Genomic DNA, 21870 nt, shown 5'->3' on the forward strand with positions numbered 1-21870 from the left:
TAAAATAGACGTCTTAATGACACACGCCGCCGAATTATGCCAAAGGTCTCGTGTTAGATAGGTGAACGACATGATTTTTGTGTTCTGTAGAAAATGACAATTTAACTTTTCTTGTTAATTTTCTTAGAAATTTTTTATTAGCCGTTGAGTACTCGGTCGGCCTATTGTTGAACATTATAAGTCGAGCAACTTGCCAATTATGTCGGGCGTTTTGCTTTATAACGGAACAACTCTGTTATTATTGTTTGTTATTAGTTTTATAAGAAACTGAGCTCTAAATATCGCGGTTGGTCAGAGCTGTATTATTTTAAACTTATTTCATAACAGTCCACATAAAAAGTTTTTTGTAACCATGTATTAAAATAATATTTAAGGAAATTATTACATTTGTACTTGAATTTAAGAAAGGCGGCAATAATTGTGTACGCAGGTGGCTATACTGAGTTTCTATAGATAATGTAAGTAAAGTGTTTCCTTGTTCGGTATAATTTTTAATTTATTTTTTTAACTATTTGCAAAGAAAAGAGGTGATAGGTGTTCGTACAGAATGTCGTTTGTTAAACGCAGTGCATCCGTTCTATAAACAGTTTGTACGGTTATTCAAAGAACTAATTTTGTTAAAGACACGTGCGAATAATATGCGTTGACACACATGGTATAAAAGAATTTCAATGTGTAGACTAACCACCTCTTCTGCCCGGTTGTTTAAAAACCAATCCATTTATCGGTGGAAGGTTTTTGAATATAAAATGAATCATACACAAATTTTACAGATTATATTCACGACACACTTAGTATTACGGATGTTGAGCGTAAACAATTCTGAACATTTGCTCAATGGTAATATCGAAGGAAAGTGAAAACACAATATCATGTTACAAGTTATATATATATATATTTTTTTTTTCTTTGTTGACTGTTTCCCTTTAAACGCCAATGGATGTATGCTAATAAGACAAGGTCAATACTACAGCAACTTTTACTTATATTGTCTTCAAAAAACCATCATGAATGAAGGCATAAAATACTCGACAAGCCGAAGGATCTATGTTTTTAGAGCTACGGTAATGCAAGAAATATTGTTCGGTCAGATTAATGATTAACTTGTTCAATATCCAATTGTGCAGTCAAAGTTTGAAACTGACTGAATCCTTAGGAATCACAACAATTCAGTAATGTTCAACAGTTCTCATCGTATTTCGGATTTAATTGCGTTTCACTGGATTTGAACTTTGGATTCTAATACCGAATATAATAATAATATTATTGTGTTTTATCAATGAATAATAATATGGCGCAATGCTGTAAACATTATGTACATACATATGATATTATTGAAAAGTATGTATATATATATATATATATATATATATATATACTTTTTATATACACGGCTATCGACAGTATAGAATTCTCTGGTTTATTATGTGTACAGCATTATCATCTTAAAACTTTTTATTAGATAATATATTGTAGAGTGGCTTTGGTTTCGATATAATTATGCGATTTTTCAATAATAATTACACGTGATATTATGCGTATAATTGCCGTTCCTAAAATAATTCTGCAGAATAATTACTTTTCAAAATTTGTAGAGAAACATTGATCTGCGTATATAGAGAGTGGATGACAAAAGAAAGAGACACGCGATCGACCTTAATCTGATACAGCATGTAGTCCGTAAAAAGTTATCCGTTCATGACAACCCAACCTTATTATGACACTTTTTATTATCCGTGCTGTGCACTGAATGCACGTTCCGCGTTTATTTTCCAAATAATAAAACTACCATCAATTATTTCAGTACATATTAATTAAAATTCGCGTTTTAGCGGTAATTAGTTTCGACTGAACTATACCGCTTAATGTGTGTGCAAGTGTACGAAACTCTCCACAAAGTCCAATGGTCGAGCACTGGTAATTATATGATCCGAGCCAATGTTTCATAGTCTAGGTACGATACATATTTAATAGGAAATGAAAACATGCAAACGGGTCTACGATACAATTGTAATTGCCGACAGACATGAAACGTCAGTTAAAAAAAAGCTCTGGTTTTGCCAACTTGTCACAGTATCGATGAACAATTACACTGTAAAGGTAGTAGAATTCCGCATTAGAACATTAATTGTTGCGCATTCTTTTAGTACATTTCCTGTTACAAGCACCTCAGCGTGTACGTTTCTTAGTCGTAAAACTATGACTGCCTGAGCTCCATGGTATTTATATGTACACAGACTTGTGACTAATATACGTACACGCAATAAATTATAAGTCCCCAGTGCTATATGGGAAAATACGTCGTATAACTCCTGACAAAATTGTACAGCGAATGAGGTGAATAATTTTGTTTTAATCGCTTTCAGTTTTGCAAAATTAAAACCACCGGTGTGGTATGTGGTTCGGATTGGGCACCGCATAAGATTAGTATCATAAAAGCGAATTCAACTATTTTCCTTTCTCGTTAGTTCCATAGCTGCGGATAAATTATCTTCTCGACACTTTGTTGGATGGTGTTTGACCGGGTCTATTCAATGTCATCTCCGTCGTAAACAGCTAATGTTTTATTATAAGACTGAAATGTATTTTTTTTTTTTTAAGTAACAACGATTCTTTCTATTCCAATGGAAACACAAATAACTCATTGTTAAAATACATATTTTACGATCATGAGATCCCGCGTCAGGTGGGGTAGTAAAACTCGCAAAGACATGTCACAGCCACAATATCATGAGCTCAACTTGTGTTAAAATTTCGGGGGCAAGCAGTCCCCTCTAAACATTAAGCTATCGTATTTCTATACAAACGCATTAAGTAATTCACTATTTTTGTAGTAGAAGTTTTTGTGTTTCTAGACGATCTTTTTTCATTGCGGTTTAACATTTTTTTTTTTCTTTATACATTTACAACGTTCATCCGGTGGGATATCTGCTAAGAATATTGCAATCTACTGTTAACATTAAACGGTCTAGTTATATAAGCTAGAGAAGATTAAATTCGGTGGTCCGTCAAGTCTGCATTATGAATAATGGAGTGTAGTAGTGTTATACGTCATAACTGCGGTGTAGTGCACAGCAAATATTAATATTTTATTTTAATGTCTAGTGATGTAAAACATTTCTTATGCCGAGTATGTATGTATATAATATTATTAGGAAATTTGTTGAAGGTTTTTAGTTTTTATGAAACGACAATTTACAGAAACGTAAAACGTTTCCTTGAGTGGTTTACCATCTATCGTAGGTTAGATTAATAAATAACACGTTTTTTATTCGCTATTAAGTAAAAGAACGCGTCATTAAATTTGTACATTTTTTTGTTAAAAAATTTATCGTCTTCTATATGAATCAGTGTTTAAATTGACAATAGCGTATAAAAGGCAGGGTTTATTGTATTAATAAAGGCAATGTTTTTCTAACTGACTAAATGAACCATAAATTCAAAAAAAATATTGAATTGATAACAATCTTATTTTGGGTCATTGAATGAAACCAATAAGGCGGATTTGATCGAAGTTGGACTTTTTCTGCTCCGGCGTAGAAGTTGTTGTCGCAAACCAAAGATAATGACTCGAACCAATCGCTTTATCTGAAGTCTTAAAAGGGACATCAGGCTCAACGAGATATTATTTTATTATATATCCTTATATTGAATATCATATTGCTCGCTATACCGTATTTAAGACGGCAGATAGTTAAAATTTATCCTCAAAGAGGATTCGCCCGTGAATTATTTTTATGATTACGTCGCGACTCCGGGAGAAGTATAAAATACTGTGAGGCAATGGTGTTTCACATATCTGAGGGTGTCGGTGGACGTGGATTTAATGGCCCGAGGAAACGTGTTTTGTGCGAATTTTATGACCTTATGTGTCGGGGGGTCGTTGGTGAGCTCTGTCAGCACGCTAGTGCATTGATAGCGGCTACGAGACTACAAGGCTGTGCACTCTAGGACTCGGTCTCTTTAGTAACCATTCTCATACACTGTTGGGTTAACACGTTGAATATTCGTTGTTGTCTTTTGACATTGAGGGCTTAAACGTTGCACGGGGGTAACCGACGTGGTAATACAAACGGTAACATAAAATCGAATACTTTACATGACCAGTAATGTTTGATTTACAGCACTAGCAGTCGTTCTTTTATTTTTATGTGTACATTTCTTTTTCTTTTTTTGTTGTTGTTGTCCGTTGCTATTATACGCGTTTTATGACGTTGAGCTCAGCGTTCTTGTCCGAAAATTCGCACACTTTATAGAATTCGAAAAGAAGCATTCTGATTAGATTTCCACCGCGGTGGACATTTAATAGCCCCTGAATTGCCAAGTCAACTTTATAGACATAAAAACGGGGCGGTCATAAATCCACTGGACTCCTATTGTCCCATTGGTTTACAACTATGACGCTTACGACGAATAGTGAAAAAAGATAAATTTTAATTTTCATCCGTTATTACAATAGTACTGAACTACGTCCAAAGGTGTTCGCCGGAGGAGAAGGAACGGTAAACGCAAATAAGTTTAATCCGATCATCAGCCGCTCGTTTACCGCGTTTGATTATCATTTGAATAAGTGAAAAAAAAAATAATTGAAAAATTAAAAACGAATTAATGTGGTTTAAATAACGCGGGGGAAGTCTTAAGCCGAAAACAATGCGTAGGACAGTTCTGTCGGTTTAACATTAACATAATAACGATTTAGAAAATAAAGTCGGCGATGGGGTCAAGTTCTATATATATATATATATTGATAATAACATTTTTGGTCGTGCTACAATGTATTTGGCAGTAGGCTCTGCGGACCAATATTATTTAGTATTCTAAACCTAGAACCGTGGACAAGTACATTGTAATATTTTATACCGATTGCTCGTATTGCGATCACGGCTTTCCAAATAGAAGGTCATTTTAGAACAAATAAAAAATAGTCGCAGTTATTTATTACGTGCTCGGGACGCGACGTATATGAACTATTAAAAAAAAATTACAATTATAAAAGTAGATGTATCGTGTGACGGTGTCCGTTGAATTTTATTATTGTATTCAAGATCGCAGGGGTCAGTGTATTAAGATGGTAATGTATGGCATTATTATTTAACGACTTGTGTCAATTATGTGGTCATTTTAATGAGAAATATTCCTATATGGTAATTCTGTTGCTTTAAGTCCAAACCCGTGTGAAGCCAATCGATACCCATGGCGCCCAAGTTTTAAAAGTAAAATTATCATCCAGGCGAATTTGTAAGTGGGGCGCCTTAGTGTAAAAAGTTATATTAATTTTTAAAGTATTACTAGACCATCGGCGCCACTGATCTGCTTGATACAATTTAAATTTATATAAACATTAGCTGATAGTTCTTAGAATAAGCATTTTTTTTGTAAAGTACGGTTTCAGAAACACGACAACATTGCGCGGTTTTTATTTCAAGACAGATTTTCAAACGACATTTTTTAACTTCCGAATTAACAGTAAGCTTCAAAAGTATTTCTCGACATTCGTAGATGTTTGCTACAAAGCTTGAATCGTTCATTTGTTCACTTTTTATTTTATGTTATTTTGATATTTTATCGTTGTCATACGCACATAAAGAATTGCATAAAAAGTTTCTCTATAAATAAAGAGATTTGATTTTAGAGTTCGAAAACTTTTACTGTTGTTATTTAGATTAGCTCGATATTTGTTGTTTCAAAGAAAATCGCTAAGTAAAATTTGTCGATCGGCTTTGGGTGTTCACGAAGGGAACAAATTCCACATGTCGTGTTTGCCCAAGGCGAAAGGTGTATTATAGATTTTAATAAATAAAATTGAATTAAATTCACGGTTGGTACTTTTCAGTCAGGTTGTCGGCCGTTATTATTATAATTAGTTCGATATTTTCTACATTTTGTAACACTATATGAAATGATGCCGGGTAAATACTGCTCGTTATGTTATAGATAAAAACGTCGTTAAAATAATATTACCTTTAGGTTGTTATGTAGAACGTTTCAGAATTATTATGTTTCTGAAACGTAAGTTTAGTGAGTCTGCTGCATTAAAGCCGTTCCTTCGTCGCGCCTATTTAGTCTGAAAATGCGTTCCAAAAATAGGAATAAGAGGGATAAGGCTTGTGTAACAACGCGCGGACTTGGTATGCTTGCTGGCGTGTAAGTGCGTGTATATATATATATATATATATATCTATATATATATATATAAATGTAAAGCGCAGTAGATATTATTGCAGCACAGGACGTCGGGCAGTAAAAAGCCTCTGCAGTATGACGAGAGCTGTCTGCGCGTGGAGATGGTGGCTATGGGTACGTTTTTAATGCTCTCCAGGTCGTAAAAAAAAGGGCGCGCCTCGTCGATACTCGGAAAATCTACCTCCCTACCGTCGTGCTGCGCCCCCTCCTGACGACCGCGACTTCATCTCGAATGCATTTTCCACTGCACCGTCATGCGGCCGGGGGACTTACGTAATAAAATTTATATTGTCGAAGACGTCCGCGATTTTATCGCGCAGAATTTTAACCGGTCGGCCTATTGTACGTTTATATATATATATATATATATATACGTACATTATACATTACTAACCTATCGTAAAGAAGAGAGCCGTCGGTAAAGTGTCGGCGGAGAGGAAATGGAAAGTCGCTCTTTCCTCGCGTAAGTCTCTTCTTCTACGAACCCATGCCGAATCGTAAAATCCTTGATGCAGAACTTTTCCCGTTGCCAACGTCCCGGTGCTCGCTGAATTAGGGGGGAAGCAAACTTTTTGGGTTTGCCCTTGCCACACTGGGAATGGCGTTTTTGATAACCGTCTTACGGTTTCTTTTACATCGTATTACCCTCTTGCTTTTGTATGTCCGATGACGGTTTGTTATTAGTAGCCACAAGCAAATCACAAAAACCTACGGCACGTTCATATGAATGCGCTCATCCCAAACGACGGATCGTTTACTGTTTTCGAGGAGTAACTTCTGTGGGCTGTGTACGATCTTATTAAGTAAATATTGGCATTAAGTTTACTGTGTTCATAGTTAACTATCGCTGATTTTGTTGTTGTGCACGATCTGTACCAAATAATCCATTTTATTGGATTGTCATTAATCAATAGACGAAATTATCATATTATTAGTAGTATTCGTTTGTACTTACGCAGTTACCTCTTGTACAATGGGCAAATAAAAAATTCAGATTCAGTGTCTTTAAATGTATGTTCACATAGTATTTTTAATATATGAATACTCGCGAAAACTGACCATATTCGTTACTATATATACTAGGGTTTAATACTTTTTAATCTAATACAAATCACCAGTCAAAGGGTTGCGAGTGTGTTGTTGTGTCCCGCAAAATGTTCAATATAAATAGTTTTAATTTCTGATACGAGACATAGTCTATAATTGGCTTAGTAATTCGATGCATTGAAACTTAAAAACACATTTTTTGTTTTTTATATTGAACTATTTTCACGTTTAAAATATATAACTTTTGTATTTACAAAAAATCTTTAGTGGAAATTTCGTTTGTTCGTTGTTTTTCTTTATTCGAGTACTGCGGTGGTAATGATGGGAGGATTGTATAACAGTTACTTGTCCGAAGACGAAAAAAATTCCACACCAAAGATACAATTTTTTTTAACTGAATACATTTTTTTTTTGTGTTGCAAACAATTGCTTGCCTAGAGAGTGTAAACATAATTTCCAAATTACAATCCGCCTTCAGCAGTAAGGATGTGATGGGACGGTTATTTTTCAGCGGTATAGTATTTCTTATATTGTTACAATCCCACAGCACTTGACTTCTTTTAAAAACATTTAAAAACAATTATACTGATAATATATATATACAAAGACGGGAATGTTACGTGCGTATAAACTTGTATTGTAGCGTTATTTGATTGTAACAGCAAACTTAGTGTAATTTTGCAAAACAATGTAATAACTATTGATTTTTAAAAACAACCACGTAACGTTGACCATTTATGATTTTTGTAATAAAAATGTAATTTCATTGAAGAAAGAAATGTACAATTTCAAACTTGTCAGTAATAAGTCACAACTGAAAACGAGCGAAACACAAGTGGACACTGTCCAATTAATACCCGGATTATGAACATACAGACTCCCAATGTCATCCGATTATCATTGCCACACACTAAACAATAATGTACTACACCTGTCCTCGAGATTAAACACATAGTCGTGTGAATATATTGATGAAATCGGCAACACCCACACACACGTTATAGACATACGCCATTGTGACGTCCATTGTCTGATACGTTGCAATTACTCGGCTAAGGATGATAATAGTAGTTAAGCAGTTGTTTCGTTCGACTGAAAAATAAATGACTTTGGGGGAAATCATTCTGAAGTAACGTGCCATCAAACGGAAATTGCAAACGCCGTACCGAGTGATACCATTTGTTATGACTGCGACGAAACTGTGCGCGTGTACTAATTGCAAGGACCCGCGACAATAATATTTTAAGACTGTTGTTAATGCACTAGTAGCCATTTCAAGTGCAATTCTATACGGCTGCTGCCATTTAAAATAATACACCTCTTGACGATTTGACTAATAGCAAACTCGTACCGTAACTCAAGTATGCCGTACGCGACTTGCGAGTAATGATATTGAGCGTTACTAACAACCTACGCGAATCCACTTACACGATTCTAATAATAATTAATAATCGCTCGAGACTGAGTGCATATGAAATTTGGTTGAAATTTTCTTAATATTTCGGCAGAGACTTTTTTTTTTTTTAGTAGTTCCATAGGCGGTTTCTTTAAAAAAGTATCTTTTAGACAACAATTATTAGAAATTGCGCGACTCGGTAATAGTGCAGTTGATTAATAAATCATTCTTTTATGATTTCATTTGCTAAACAAGCCAACAAATGCGTTGAGTCCATTTTTTTTTTATTGGGGACACGACTAAACGATCGACTAGTCGCGTTATAAATATTTCCGGATAAATTTGATCTCTCCGGCCGTCATCGATCAATATTTCCTCCCTTTGCACGTTATTATGAGTTTTTCGACAAGGAAACGTGCAATCGACACGATCACTTTTCGAAGAGTGATTGCGTATCCGTTTTATGCGAAAATGCGCAATAAGCCGTAAATGTGCACGGTCTTATTAGAAAGAACGATTTTTGTATTAGTTGTTTTAATCTCGGATCATTGGTTTTTCAGACTCGAGACACGAAATGGCAATGAGCGACCACATTGAAGATATCGGATCCATTCTAAAAGAACTGATTAACCGCACTAAGGAGTTTCAAAACTTGGACGCATTCCGGCTGTTTGTTTTGCAGAGTAACACGTTCGATGTAGATAAAGCTACCAAATTAATCAAACGGGGTGAGTGTATAAAATTCACGTTTCCATATTCTATAACGATCGGCTTGTTTTGCGTTGGCGTTTTTACACGAGTATATGCTTGTGCGTGTATATATATACTATTTGAGACAATCCTATTCATTGCCACGCGTTTGCCGCACCCACTTGCTAAAAAAATATTATACTTATACATAAATATATTATACTTGTGACGGAATGATTGATACTACTGCGGTAGACGGCGTGTCACATTTGGCTAGAAAACAAAATCATCAGTAGTGTAAATACTGACGAATAGAACAGTTGGCAACTTGTACGCATAGCACCTATTTGTTTGTTATCAGAAAGTTTGTCGCCTTACAATGTAGTTATTACATAACAGCCGTTATAGGCAACATTTTTTTTTTTTTTGTCGAGCACGGCTAAACCGTCTACTTGTCACCCCTTTTTAAAAATATAGTCGAGCTTCACTGCTTGCTATAGAAATAATCGCTTTCGTTTCCAGTAGACGACGTAATAGTCAAAAGTGTTGTCGTAGAATTCAATTATTAACAACGGCAATACATGTTAGACATAAGTGTTATTGATGTCAGCTACAGGATAATAGTTTTCCCGTAGGACATTCGAATGTAACCAACTGCTGGCGTCACCAAACTGTGTGACCGACTTGAGTAATTATCTTTTAACTCTACAAATTTTGTGCGGTGGACATCCCGACGACGTTGCGATTCAGTCCAAGGCCGTGTTAAATATGAAAATATTTGTTGTTTCACAACGAGCTTTTTGTAAAACAACGTTACACGACAATTAAAAAGTTAAACCCTAAATCGCGGTTCGACACGCATATATTTTTGACACGTTATATTCCGTTCAGCGATCACGCTAATACTCTAACGGCCCTTGCCCTTCCTCGTACACATTTACCCAATCAAACTTTTACATAAATCCTTCTGTTAGATAACATCCAAGGTTTTTGTGTTTAATGCACGTGACATCAATTGACAAACGATTGATAACATCTGAAAGGACCCGTTGGATAGGCGTTAAAAAGTTATATACAGTAAAGGTCTGTAACAGTTAGACAACAACCTAAACATTTTGTGTGTGTTCGTGTATATGATTTGCTATATAACACACTGGTCGTGAGAAAACTCAACGCTTTGTTATAAATTTGTAAAACTCTCTTTGCGGTTGCCATACATACAAACGCAGTGAGAGATATAGATTTTAATAAGTTAAGATAGATACAGATTATTTGTTGGATATTGTTTTAACGCGAGTGAGTTTGTCTTCGCTTCAAAGTCAACTTGTGATCATTTCTAAGTATTAAAGAACAAAGTATAAAATTTAATCTGTTTATCTAATACTGTTTTTGACGTGCAATGTTTGTATTAAGTTATTATATATTTATTATGCGCCCGATCCCGTCCTGTAGTGTATTATACTGTGCGGCAGTAGACGCTGCCTCTGTGATATGTTTTTGCGCCATTTGAAAAAATCAAGTAACGCATTTTCTGTTATTTGTGTAAAAAAGCTAGTCATTAATGTAATGCGCGCTTAATAGTGAAAAAAAAAAATGGTATAATAATGCCCCTAATACTATCGCGTGTTAATAAAGTAAAATAAAATATTCTAATTATTTGTTTGTTTTTAGGTGTAATCATAAACAGTTGAAAATTACAACTAAATTTATAACTTAATTTTCAAAAAAAAATAAATAAATCTTAAATTAATCTTTCGATTTCATAAAATAATTAACAACTATTTTAAACGATAATTTAACTTTATAAAGTAGTAAATTAATTTGTGTTTCACTTAAAAATAATAATTTAATTTCATTACAAAGTTAGTAAATTAATGTTCAGAATTATTTTAAACAATTAATTTAAATTTGACAACTCAAATTAAATTCAATAGAAAACAATAATAAATTTAATGAATTTTTAAATCAAATTTCTTTCTCAACTAAATACATAAATAAAAGTTTTTATCATTGTAATTGTATGAGCTCTTCAGGAGACACTTCGATGTGATTTATGTAAATGTCACAGCGAGGGATTGCATCGATCATGTCAATGCAAAAATGCATCTGAATGCAAATTTTTTGTGGACCTACACTTCGTCAGGAACCAACCGCCTGCTGCAGCGTACGCTGGTCACGTGACTTCACTCACGAAAAGTCCATTAAAAGTCTTTCTATTAAATGATTCGTGTTTAATGTTAAATGTGTGTATTAAACGTATACATTAAATTAATGTTTCTTTTTATTTAATTTTGTTTATGAAATGTTAATTCGAATAAGTTTAATACTTTGCAAACAAAAAATGAATTATTGCGTTTGACGTTTCAAAATGTGGAATTAACTTACTTCGTGTTTTCATTAACTTTTACTCGACAAATTTCAATTGAATCTCAATAATATTTCTTCTTTATTTTTATGTTGTTGTTATTATTTTAATATTTCATTTTTTTTTTTTTTTGTTCGGACGAGGTAAGTATATATTTTTTACACATTGCATTTTCTATATATATATATATATATATATATAACTATTTTACAATTAATGTATTTTTTTTTATTGATCACAACTCGGAACATATTTATTTCAATAGCAAATGCCCAGTATATTTTTTCTCGTGTTCTGTATTTCATTTGATTGGGTTTAAAATAGAGGTCTAAAAATAAATTATGGGATTTTATTAAAATTTTTTCTTTTAATTTGTCATTGCTATTATTTAAATCGCAAAAATTAGTAGGATTATATACGTTGGAACAAACGAGTTCAAATTTTTATAGCTTTTCTCGGTTAAATAATTAAATATAAGAAGTTCTAATAATTTACTCGGTTTTAAAAATGAACCTACGCGTTATGAGTCTCTTAGGTTTCAAATGCCAACATTTGGGTTTGTTATTCGTATTATGAAATGAAGGGTTAAAACACAGTAGGAGGTGTTTATATGCTTAAAATTAATACTATTTAATAGAAAAAGCAAATCATGTCATCATTGTAGCGTATTAATTATGAAATATTATCTTGTAATAACTTATTTCTAGTTATAATGTAATTTTTGTGATTCGTGGTATATTAAATATTTTACAAGGTTGAATATATTTACCTTTTAAGTAGAGTTTGTCTCCTTATTAAGTAATTATCGACAATTTTTTTTTTAACTTGAAGAAGTACTTTTTTTTGTCACGAAATTTATATTAAAACATGAAATAGTTAATTAAAATTAGAAGATTTCAGATGTTAAACAACAATCAAGTTAAAATGAATCGCTCAATATTTCGCAAGTAAATTTTCTTCGAAAAGCTCAAGAACTCGTGTCTACGTTTACCAAACACAAAACTTTGAATAACCACTTCAAAACTTACACGTAGAAGTTTGTTTTTTACTCTAATCGACTAAAGCTATAAACATATGACAACTGTGAGTTGTATTAGAACATTATGTCCTAATTTTATTGAAAATTTCCTACTTAGATTTAACTAATATGATTTTTTTCTTTAATGAAAAATTAAGTATTCTTTTTATTTTATTTTTAATCAAATTTCTTTTTTTATACTAAATCATACTTAGAAAGTATGATTATATTTTATAGTATTAGTTTGATATATGTTTCTAAAACTTGTGTGTAATGTCTTTTTTTTTGTTGTTTAATTTAATAAAAATATTTTTTGTGTTTGTTTTTTCCATCCTGGCCTAATACCCGATATCATGTATATGAGTCGGAAGGTAAATTAAAATGTTTTGTAGAAGTCATGCCAAAAAATTCTACAAAGATACTATGTTTGAACTAAAAATAAACCAACCAACTAAGAACCAAGTATCACAGCAAGTAAACGTTAATCAATAATTGATACTTAAAATATAACAAAAATAATATGTGTATACTAAAGTACAATATTCTCATCTAAAACTTCAGGACATTTCTGTTGTTGACATATTATTGATATTAACTGTTTTAAAAGACAATAAGAAATACAATTTATGAAGGTTTATTTTTGAACTTAGATTTGAAAACGTTCCAATACACTATTAAAATAATACGTAAACTTGTCTCAAAATCTGACAAAACTTTTAAGTGTTATAATATCACTTTTTCTTTTATAAGTGTATCCTACGTACTATTATGAATGATATGCCTCAGTAAATTAAGTAGTTATAAGAACTTACTTAAAACTATTATTGAATACGTACGGTTTAAATAAATATTGTGGGAAACCTATTCAAAGGTAATACATTTTTATAAACTAATACATAATGTTAAGTTTATTTGATTTTTTTTAAAATTTAAATTGAATAATAAGCGTATAATATATAAATAAATTATATTATTTATTATCAAAGATTTTGCGAATCTAACGCGCTTGGGGTGCGCAATGACTTTTTGAAATTGAATACCAATTTTATAAAAAATTTAATTACTATAATAAGTATTTATTCCTATGTTATACTTATAAATCATAAAACTTGTAATCAGGATATAATTAAAGAAATAGAATATGATTTGCTTTTGGAATTATTCAATAATTCCTTTGAAAATTTAACAAAATTTAACAGTATCTACAGAATTGCATCGAAGCGTTTTTTATAATAGTGATTTTAATCACTGTCAAATATCATCTATACTTGTCCCAATTATGCTGTGACTGTGCAGGTTTTTTATATTATTGGTTATAATATTTGGAAAAAACTATATGAAGTGTGTTCAGAAAATAACGGGAATTTTTTAATTTCGCGTGTTTGGAGAGTCCGATTATCAAAATTTGTTTTTCATAATATATGTACCTGAAGTATGATAGAATTTTCAGCTAGATTCATATTTTACTTAGTCAGTTACAGTCGCTAAGGTTATACGTGTTTTTATGAGCTCGCCGATTTTTGTTAGTTAAAAAAAAAAACGAATCGGAGGATTTGTATCAAATTTTGCGTAAAAAATGAAATAAAATGTAAAAAGGTGTATGAAATGTAAATAGAGGCCTATGGTGAGTCTGCCATGAGTAAAACAAGGGTTTACAAGTGGTATAAGCGTTTCCAAGATGAAGACGTTGAAGATGACGGACGCCCTTGCACATCAACAACCGATGAAAACGTGGAAAAAGTGAAAGAAATGGTTATGAACAATGGTCGAACACAATCATAGAAGTCATTGATGATGTTGGAATATCATTCTATGAAATTTTTTCAAATGTTTTAGGTGTGAAGCGCGTAGCAACTAAATTTGTTATAAAATTGTGGAATTTTGAACAAAAACAGCAATGAATGGAAGTTGCTTAGAAGTGACTTAATGAAGTCAACGACGATGCAGTAATACTGAAACGTGTTATAACAAATGGCGAAACATAGGTTTATGTATACAACGTCGAAACAAAGGCTCAATAGTCCCAGTGAAGGCATTTTGGGTCGCTAAGACCGAAAAAAGCTCGACAAGTGCGATCGAACGTGAAGGTTATGTTCTTCGATTTTAATGGCATAGTGCATCATGAATTCTTGTCACGAGGTCAAACGGTCAATAAGGAGTACTACCTACAAGTTTAACGCCGTTTGCATGAAGCAATACAAAAAAAAAAAAAGCCCGGATTTGTGGTGAAATAATTCATGATTTTTGCACCGCTATAATGCATCTGCTCACACTTCATTACTTGTTCGTGAATTTTTGGCCAAAAACTATATTGTAAAGATGCCCCAGCCTCCAAATTCGCCAGACATGGCTCTGTGTGACTTGTATTTCCAAAAATAAATAGAACCTTAAAGGGCCGTCGTTTTACAAGCATAGATGAAATTAAAAGCGCACCGCTAAATGAGCTGAAGGCTATCCCAAAGATCGAATTAGAGAAGTGTTTCGAGGACAGGAAGAAGCGCTGATACAAGTGCATAATATCTAAATATTTTTTTCAAAAAACGAAAATTCCCTTTATTTTCTGAACACACCTCGTATATTAATTTTAAAGTAGAACAGTGAAATATTACTGACAAAGTGTTATCGTTGCGACAAATTTTTGATTATTGTAAAGAACTATTAGTCGTTGTACATGGTCTATGCGCGAAGAGTGGGCAAAAATAATTATTAGTAGTCGGTCGTAATTTTTATGTAAGATGTATGTATAGTCGTGTATAATATACCTACTAGTATGTATTCAAAGTATTTGCTTAAGTAATTTAAATTGTATTTATTAAAATATTTAATCTTTGGTTATCGGTTTAATTTCGTCAGTAAATATCGGAAAAGAGTGAAATCTACCCAATCTCAAATAAAAGATTTTATAATACTTATTTATGTAAAAAGCCCATGAAATTAAACAAAAAATATCTCCGTTTTTCGTTTTATTATTATAATAATGCAAACAACTATTAGATTTCAATCATTACTATAATAAAAAATCTAATTATGAGACCATTGTCTTATTTCTAAATTTTCTTAATTGGTATAATACTTTATGAATAATAATATAGAAATAGCTGTTTTAATATTTTAAGATTCATTGTCAAGAGACTTGAATAAATTGGTACCTTTATTAATACTTAATAACTCTAATAATTTTACTTGTTGGTTTAACAAAACATTTAATCGCTCAATTTACAAAAATCTTGTCTAAATTATATTAACTTTTCCTATATAATAACTCAATACAAGTTAAAATATTAAGTAGATATTAGGAATTTTTGAATTATTCATAACGATCTATTATATCATATACTAAATACTTTTGGGAGTGGGTTTCTTATACCAATTGAAATGCTATACGTAACTGTGTTTATCTAGATGAAAAGATTGCAAATAATAGTGATGATATAGCTAAATTATTAAACTCTTATTTCAGAAATTCCATCTATATCCAATTATTTTGGAGATGATAATTTTAATCTTCCTTCTTTTTGTAATACTTCATTAAACAAAGTATCAATCGTTTGTGGTTATCAAAAAAATTTTAATTTTCTGCTTCTGATATTATATTATAGTTACTTTTTATCTTCTATTTCTGATTCTATAGCTTATCCTGTTTCCTATTATTGAATAAGTTTTTAAAAGAGGGAATATTTCCATATAGCTGTAAAACAAGCTCTATTATACTTAAATTTAAGTAAAGTGATAAATCTAGTATTAGAAATTATCGAATTATATCTGAACTTGTACAGTTAGGTAAATTACTGAAAAAAAAGTTCTAAATCATATAGTTAACTCAGCTAACTCTTCGGAATGCCATCATATAATGTATGATAATGTGTCATCTCATTAGGATGGCACAATTATTTAATCAATTTTTTGTTTCTGTATAAACTGCTAACTGCCTTCAATTTATGGTTAAAAGTTTTTAAAAGTGTACATGTTATTTTATTATTTAGAAAAATAATCAATCTAATAATATGTAACACAAAATTAATCAAGTTCTATAAAAATTGTATGGAAGTGCCTAGATTTTTTTGTTTAGGCAACACATTTTAAATATAAATCTACAAATGAGTAACCTAATACCAGGCGTAACTGTGAATAATAAATTTATCCATTAAAAAAATAACAATTGTCGGAATAATTTTTGATAGGGAAAAAATATTTTATAATTGCATATTCCATTTTCTGTCTTTTACAATGGACACAAGTTAATACTTATACTCACAGACTTTATAGTTAGGACAAAATATAATGTAAATTTAAAGTTATAACGATGTCAATGTTCTAATGTGCTGAAATTTTTGCAAAAATTGATGTTTAACTTCGTGAAGTAACTTAAAAATTGTTATCAATCTCGCTATAACAACATCAAGAAGACCTCGGGCGTCCCAATATCAGCCTCTAATATACTAATACAATGAAAATAAATGACACTTTAATCTTAACAACAATTAATAATAAAGTAGGTATGAGAATATATAGTTATTAATCTCACAATATGTACAATTTGAAAAGAGATTATTAATGAAAAATAATCGCGACGATTCATACAAGGTGTATAACTTAAGAAACTTTTAATTCAATTATCAATTTATTGAATTTTTAAAAATAATTATATATTTCTTAGATTATGTTCAACTCATAATTTTTATTGTGTATCACTAATAAGTAAAATAAATAATTTATTTTATTTTTATTTTAGCTTCAATGCGAAACTGTTAAGTTATTAATATTGAATGATGTGTTTTTTTTTGTGTCTGTCGTCACGTTTTCTCAGATCTCCCCGTGGTCGATTACTTTCAACGATACGTCAAAACATCACAAACCGTATCTAAATGAAGACCTTGTTTTTAAAAATTGAAAATATTTTCCTCGTTCACAGTAAATGGAGGAAATTCTCTGAAAAATTATTAATGTAAAAATCACTAATTTTGGACATTTTTTCAATTTTTTTTACTTAAAACTTTTGAAAAATAGATAAATAGAAACAATTTATTTTATAGTTATATGAGGAAGTTACCTATCATTTTCTATATTTTTTTTGTAAATTTGACCCTTTACCTGCTCACAGTGAGGGATTCAAAATGATAACTTTTCCACAAAAAATTAGCTTTTTAAACTTAACTTTTAAAAGTGTTCTGGAAATACTGAAACTTTTATATATATCTTAATTTAAAGCTTATGTATTATTAAAAGCTATAATAAAAAAAGGTTAAACTTATTAGCATAACTTTTTAGCTTAACTTGAAATTTGAAATTGATACCATTAAAAAGAAAATATTAAAAAAATGCATGAATAATAAATCCTTAAATAATCATATGCATATTTAAGATTTTAATTTTTTCTTCGCTATATATTATAGCTAGAGTTAATAACTAAAACACTTTTTAAAAAAAAAAAATGTGTTATGGTTTTAAACGTATTCTTATAAAAAAGTAGCAGTTTTCGTTGTTTATATTACTTAGGGTAATTATATTTATTTATCAATTAACAAAAATAATCAATATACTAAAGAATTAATATTCTGTTATTATAAAATGAAACAAATATTTTAATATTAATAATGCGCTTTTTATTCAGTATCATTAGGTATCATTAATATTAATTGATCTGACTTTGGACACTTTAAACTTTTAAATTAGAAGAATTTAAAATATAAGGTTATATAAACAAGTCAATTACTAAACTTACGTTTTTTATTTGATATAATTTACTATGGTATTTTAATTATTCAAAAAAAAAAAAAAAATGATATTTATAGAATTTTATATTAAAGCTTATATAATATATTTATTATGAAAAAAAAATGTTGGAATTTTTTCAACTTAAATTTTGAAAGTGTTCCAAAAATACTGATACTTTTATATATATCTTAAATTAAATTTTATTTAATATACTTTACTAAAAAAAAAAAAAATTTTGACTTTATTTTGACTTTATTTTGTCTTCATGGTGAAAATGGCTACCGTATGTTATTTTTTTATTAAAATTCTCGATTTTATATTTTACATTTTTAATTTTATAATGTAATAACTTTTTGAAAGATGTATGGATCAATACCATTTATATATTTCTTTCATTCGACATACTTTTTATTTAAATCGGACCATTTCCCTTTATACAGGGGGTTTTCAAAACTTAAAATGCTTATAGAAAGAAGAACTTTTTTAACTCAATTTTTGAAAATGTTCCGTAAAAAACTGATACTTTTTTATATATCTTAAATTAAAGTTTATACAATATAATTTATTATGAAAAAAAAAATTTCAGACTTTATTTTGTCTTCACGGTGCAAATAACTACTGTATGCTATTTTTATGAGAAAATTTTCGATTTTATATTTTACATTTTTTACTTTAAAATGTTATAACTTTTTGAAAAATGTATGGATCAATACAATTATTTTATAAGAAATAATATTTATATGCTTCTTTAATTCGACATACTTATTTTTTAAATCAGACCATATCCCTTAATACAGGAGGGGTTCAAACATAAAAATGATTAAAGAAAGTAGAACTTTTTCAACTTAATTTTTGAAAGTATTCCGGAAATACTGATATTTTTATAGATATCTTAAATTAAAGTTTATTTAATATACTTTACTATAAAAAAAATAATTTTGGACTTTATTTTGTCTTCACGGTGAAAATGGCTATCAAATGCTATTTTTGTGTGAAAATTCTCGATTTTATTTTTTACATTTTTATCTTTTTGAAAGATGTATAGATCAATACAATATTTTTATGAGAAATAATATTTTTTAATAATTCCTTTTTCATTCGACATACTTTATCTTAATCAGGATATTAATAAAGTACTAGCAGATCATATAGTTTTTGAAATAATACACCAATTTTTTAAAATTAAACACAAATTAATTAATCTAAAGATTTGCATCGAAGCGTTTTTTTTATAGTGATTTTGATCACTGTCATATATCATTATACTTGATCCAGCTATGCCACGTCACCACTGTGCCACGACCCCCCTGTACTGGGTTTTTTAACATTATGATGTTATAACTTTTTAAAAAATGCATAAATCAATTCTATTCTTTAATGATAAATACTTTATATATACTTCTCTCATTCAACATACTTTTTATTTAAATCAGACCATTTCCCTTTATACAGGGGGCGCAAACCTTTAAAAATGCATATAGAAAGTAGAACTTATTCAACTTAACTTTTGAAAATGTTCCAAAAATACTGCCACTTTTATATATATCTTAAATTAAAGCATATGTAATATACTTTACTTTGAAAAAAAAAATTTGACCTCTAGACTAGTCTTCATGGTGAAAATGACTGCCGTATATCAAATATGCCATTTTTGTGAAAAAATTCTCGATATCATATTTTTAAATTTATGTTGCTATAACTTTTGGGAAAATGTATGGAACAATATTATTATATTTTTATAAATAATTATTATATACCTCTTTCATCTGACACACTTTTTTTTTAAATCAGATCATATCTATTTATATAAGGGGATCAAAACTTTAAACATGTGTATTGAAACTAGGAAATTTTCAATTTAATTTTAAGGATTAAAAAAATAGGTTCAATATGTCATTTTACTTATTTTTAACATATTAAAAATCAAAATTAGTATTAATTTAAAACAATTTTTATATGTAATTACTTATTTTTTAATAATAAGTAATAATATTAAAATTTAGAAGTGATAGATAAAGTCTAATTGCATATTTGAAAACAGCGCAAAAAGTCGATTTAGAAAAGTATATTTTTGTTTCTGATGAAAATTCCTTGTAGTCCAGTGTATAAAACTTATAAATTTGTTATAATTAATAAACATTTTTTATTGAATAGTATTGCATCATGCCCTTTAAATTTTTATATGCGTTAAAAGTAAAGAAATATATAACTACTTTATCATTTTTATAATATCTCCGTAAAAATTACAATATTAAATTATTGAATATCAATTTCATACTAAATTTAATTACTTTAAGTATTATTTATTCATTTATTATAATTATAAATCAAATAACTAATCGGAATAAAATTAAGGGAATAAGAGTTGTTGCTTTTGAAATAATCTACAGATTTGCATCGAAGCATTTTTTATGATAGTGATTTCAACACTATAATCTATACTTGTCCCAACTATACCACGTTCATATTGTGCAGAGACCCCATTATGCTACCTTTTTTTTTAAGTTATAGTTGTATACAATTTATCTGGCCATTTGATTAGTAGTACTCTTTATTTAGTGAACATTTCTATCTAGTTACACTAGTGTGTATTCATAGTTCTTTTTTTTATAACCGTAATTTTAATATTATAACAGTGCTTTCAACACCAAAAGATCTTAAATAATTTATGACTATTAATATTTTAATATAAATTTAAATCATTAATTTCTTAGTTTTGCTTTTTTATTTACTATGAACATCTTTGTGTAAAGTCTTTTAGTTTTATCAATGATTACTAAAACATACTTAAATTTTTTATTTGTAAAATTAATATTTGTGTATTCTTTATTTCATTTGAAATTATGACTATTTTTAATTAAAAATTAATTCAGAAACACAATTTTTTTATTAAATTTTTTATTAATATGCTTACCGGAATGAGATTATTGTAATTGGAAAATTCTAGTTTTATGTAGATAGAGAATATATGGGCTTTGCTACTTAGTCCATAGAGAAAAGAAACTATAAAATACATATTATCATCGCTTGGCGAGAATAAATTCCTATATACAAAATATGAAATAACTATTACAATTGAGTTTAGATAATACTATCTATACTCAATTATTTGATAGTGTACTTTTTTCTAGATATCGAATCTTTTAATTTTAATTTCTGCACATAGAAGACTTTTCATGCCAAACAAATGATATCTATTATAACATATCCAATCCATTACTTATGCTTATTATACATTAGCGGCTCTACGTGACACTCTTATGATTTTCTGTTTTATTTTAATTCAAGCATTATATTTTACATTAACAAAAGTATCAATAGTTTGTTATTATATCGATATTGTACAAACGTTTTACCATAATATTAATATGGTTTATGTCGCTTGGTATTAAATCGTAAATCATATATAATGATTTGAAATAATTTTAGGTAAATTTTTAAATTATACTTCGTTAA

At 29.6% G+C, this 21870-nt stretch overlaps 1 protein-coding gene across 1 annotated transcript in view; it reads left to right on the plus strand.

The window, feature by feature from the left end:
• LOC126897221 (uncharacterized) overlaps nucleotides 1–21870 on the plus strand; it is an 88330-nt gene that overhangs the window by 27906 nt on the left and 38554 nt on the right. The window contains exon 2 of the mRNA XM_050670641.1: nucleotides 9187–9354. Within this exon, the coding sequence (XP_050526598.1) occupies nucleotides 9187–9354 (168 nt within the window). The remainder of the gene's footprint in view (nucleotides 1–9186; nucleotides 9355–21870) is intronic.

Source organism: Daktulosphaira vitifoliae, unplaced genomic scaffold (genome assembly GCF_025091365.1).
Source record: "Daktulosphaira vitifoliae isolate Bord-2020 unplaced genomic scaffold, ASM2509136v1 Scaffold_2, whole genome shotgun sequence".
NCBI classification, from domain to species: Eukaryota; Metazoa; Arthropoda; class Insecta; order Hemiptera; family Phylloxeridae; genus Daktulosphaira; species Daktulosphaira vitifoliae.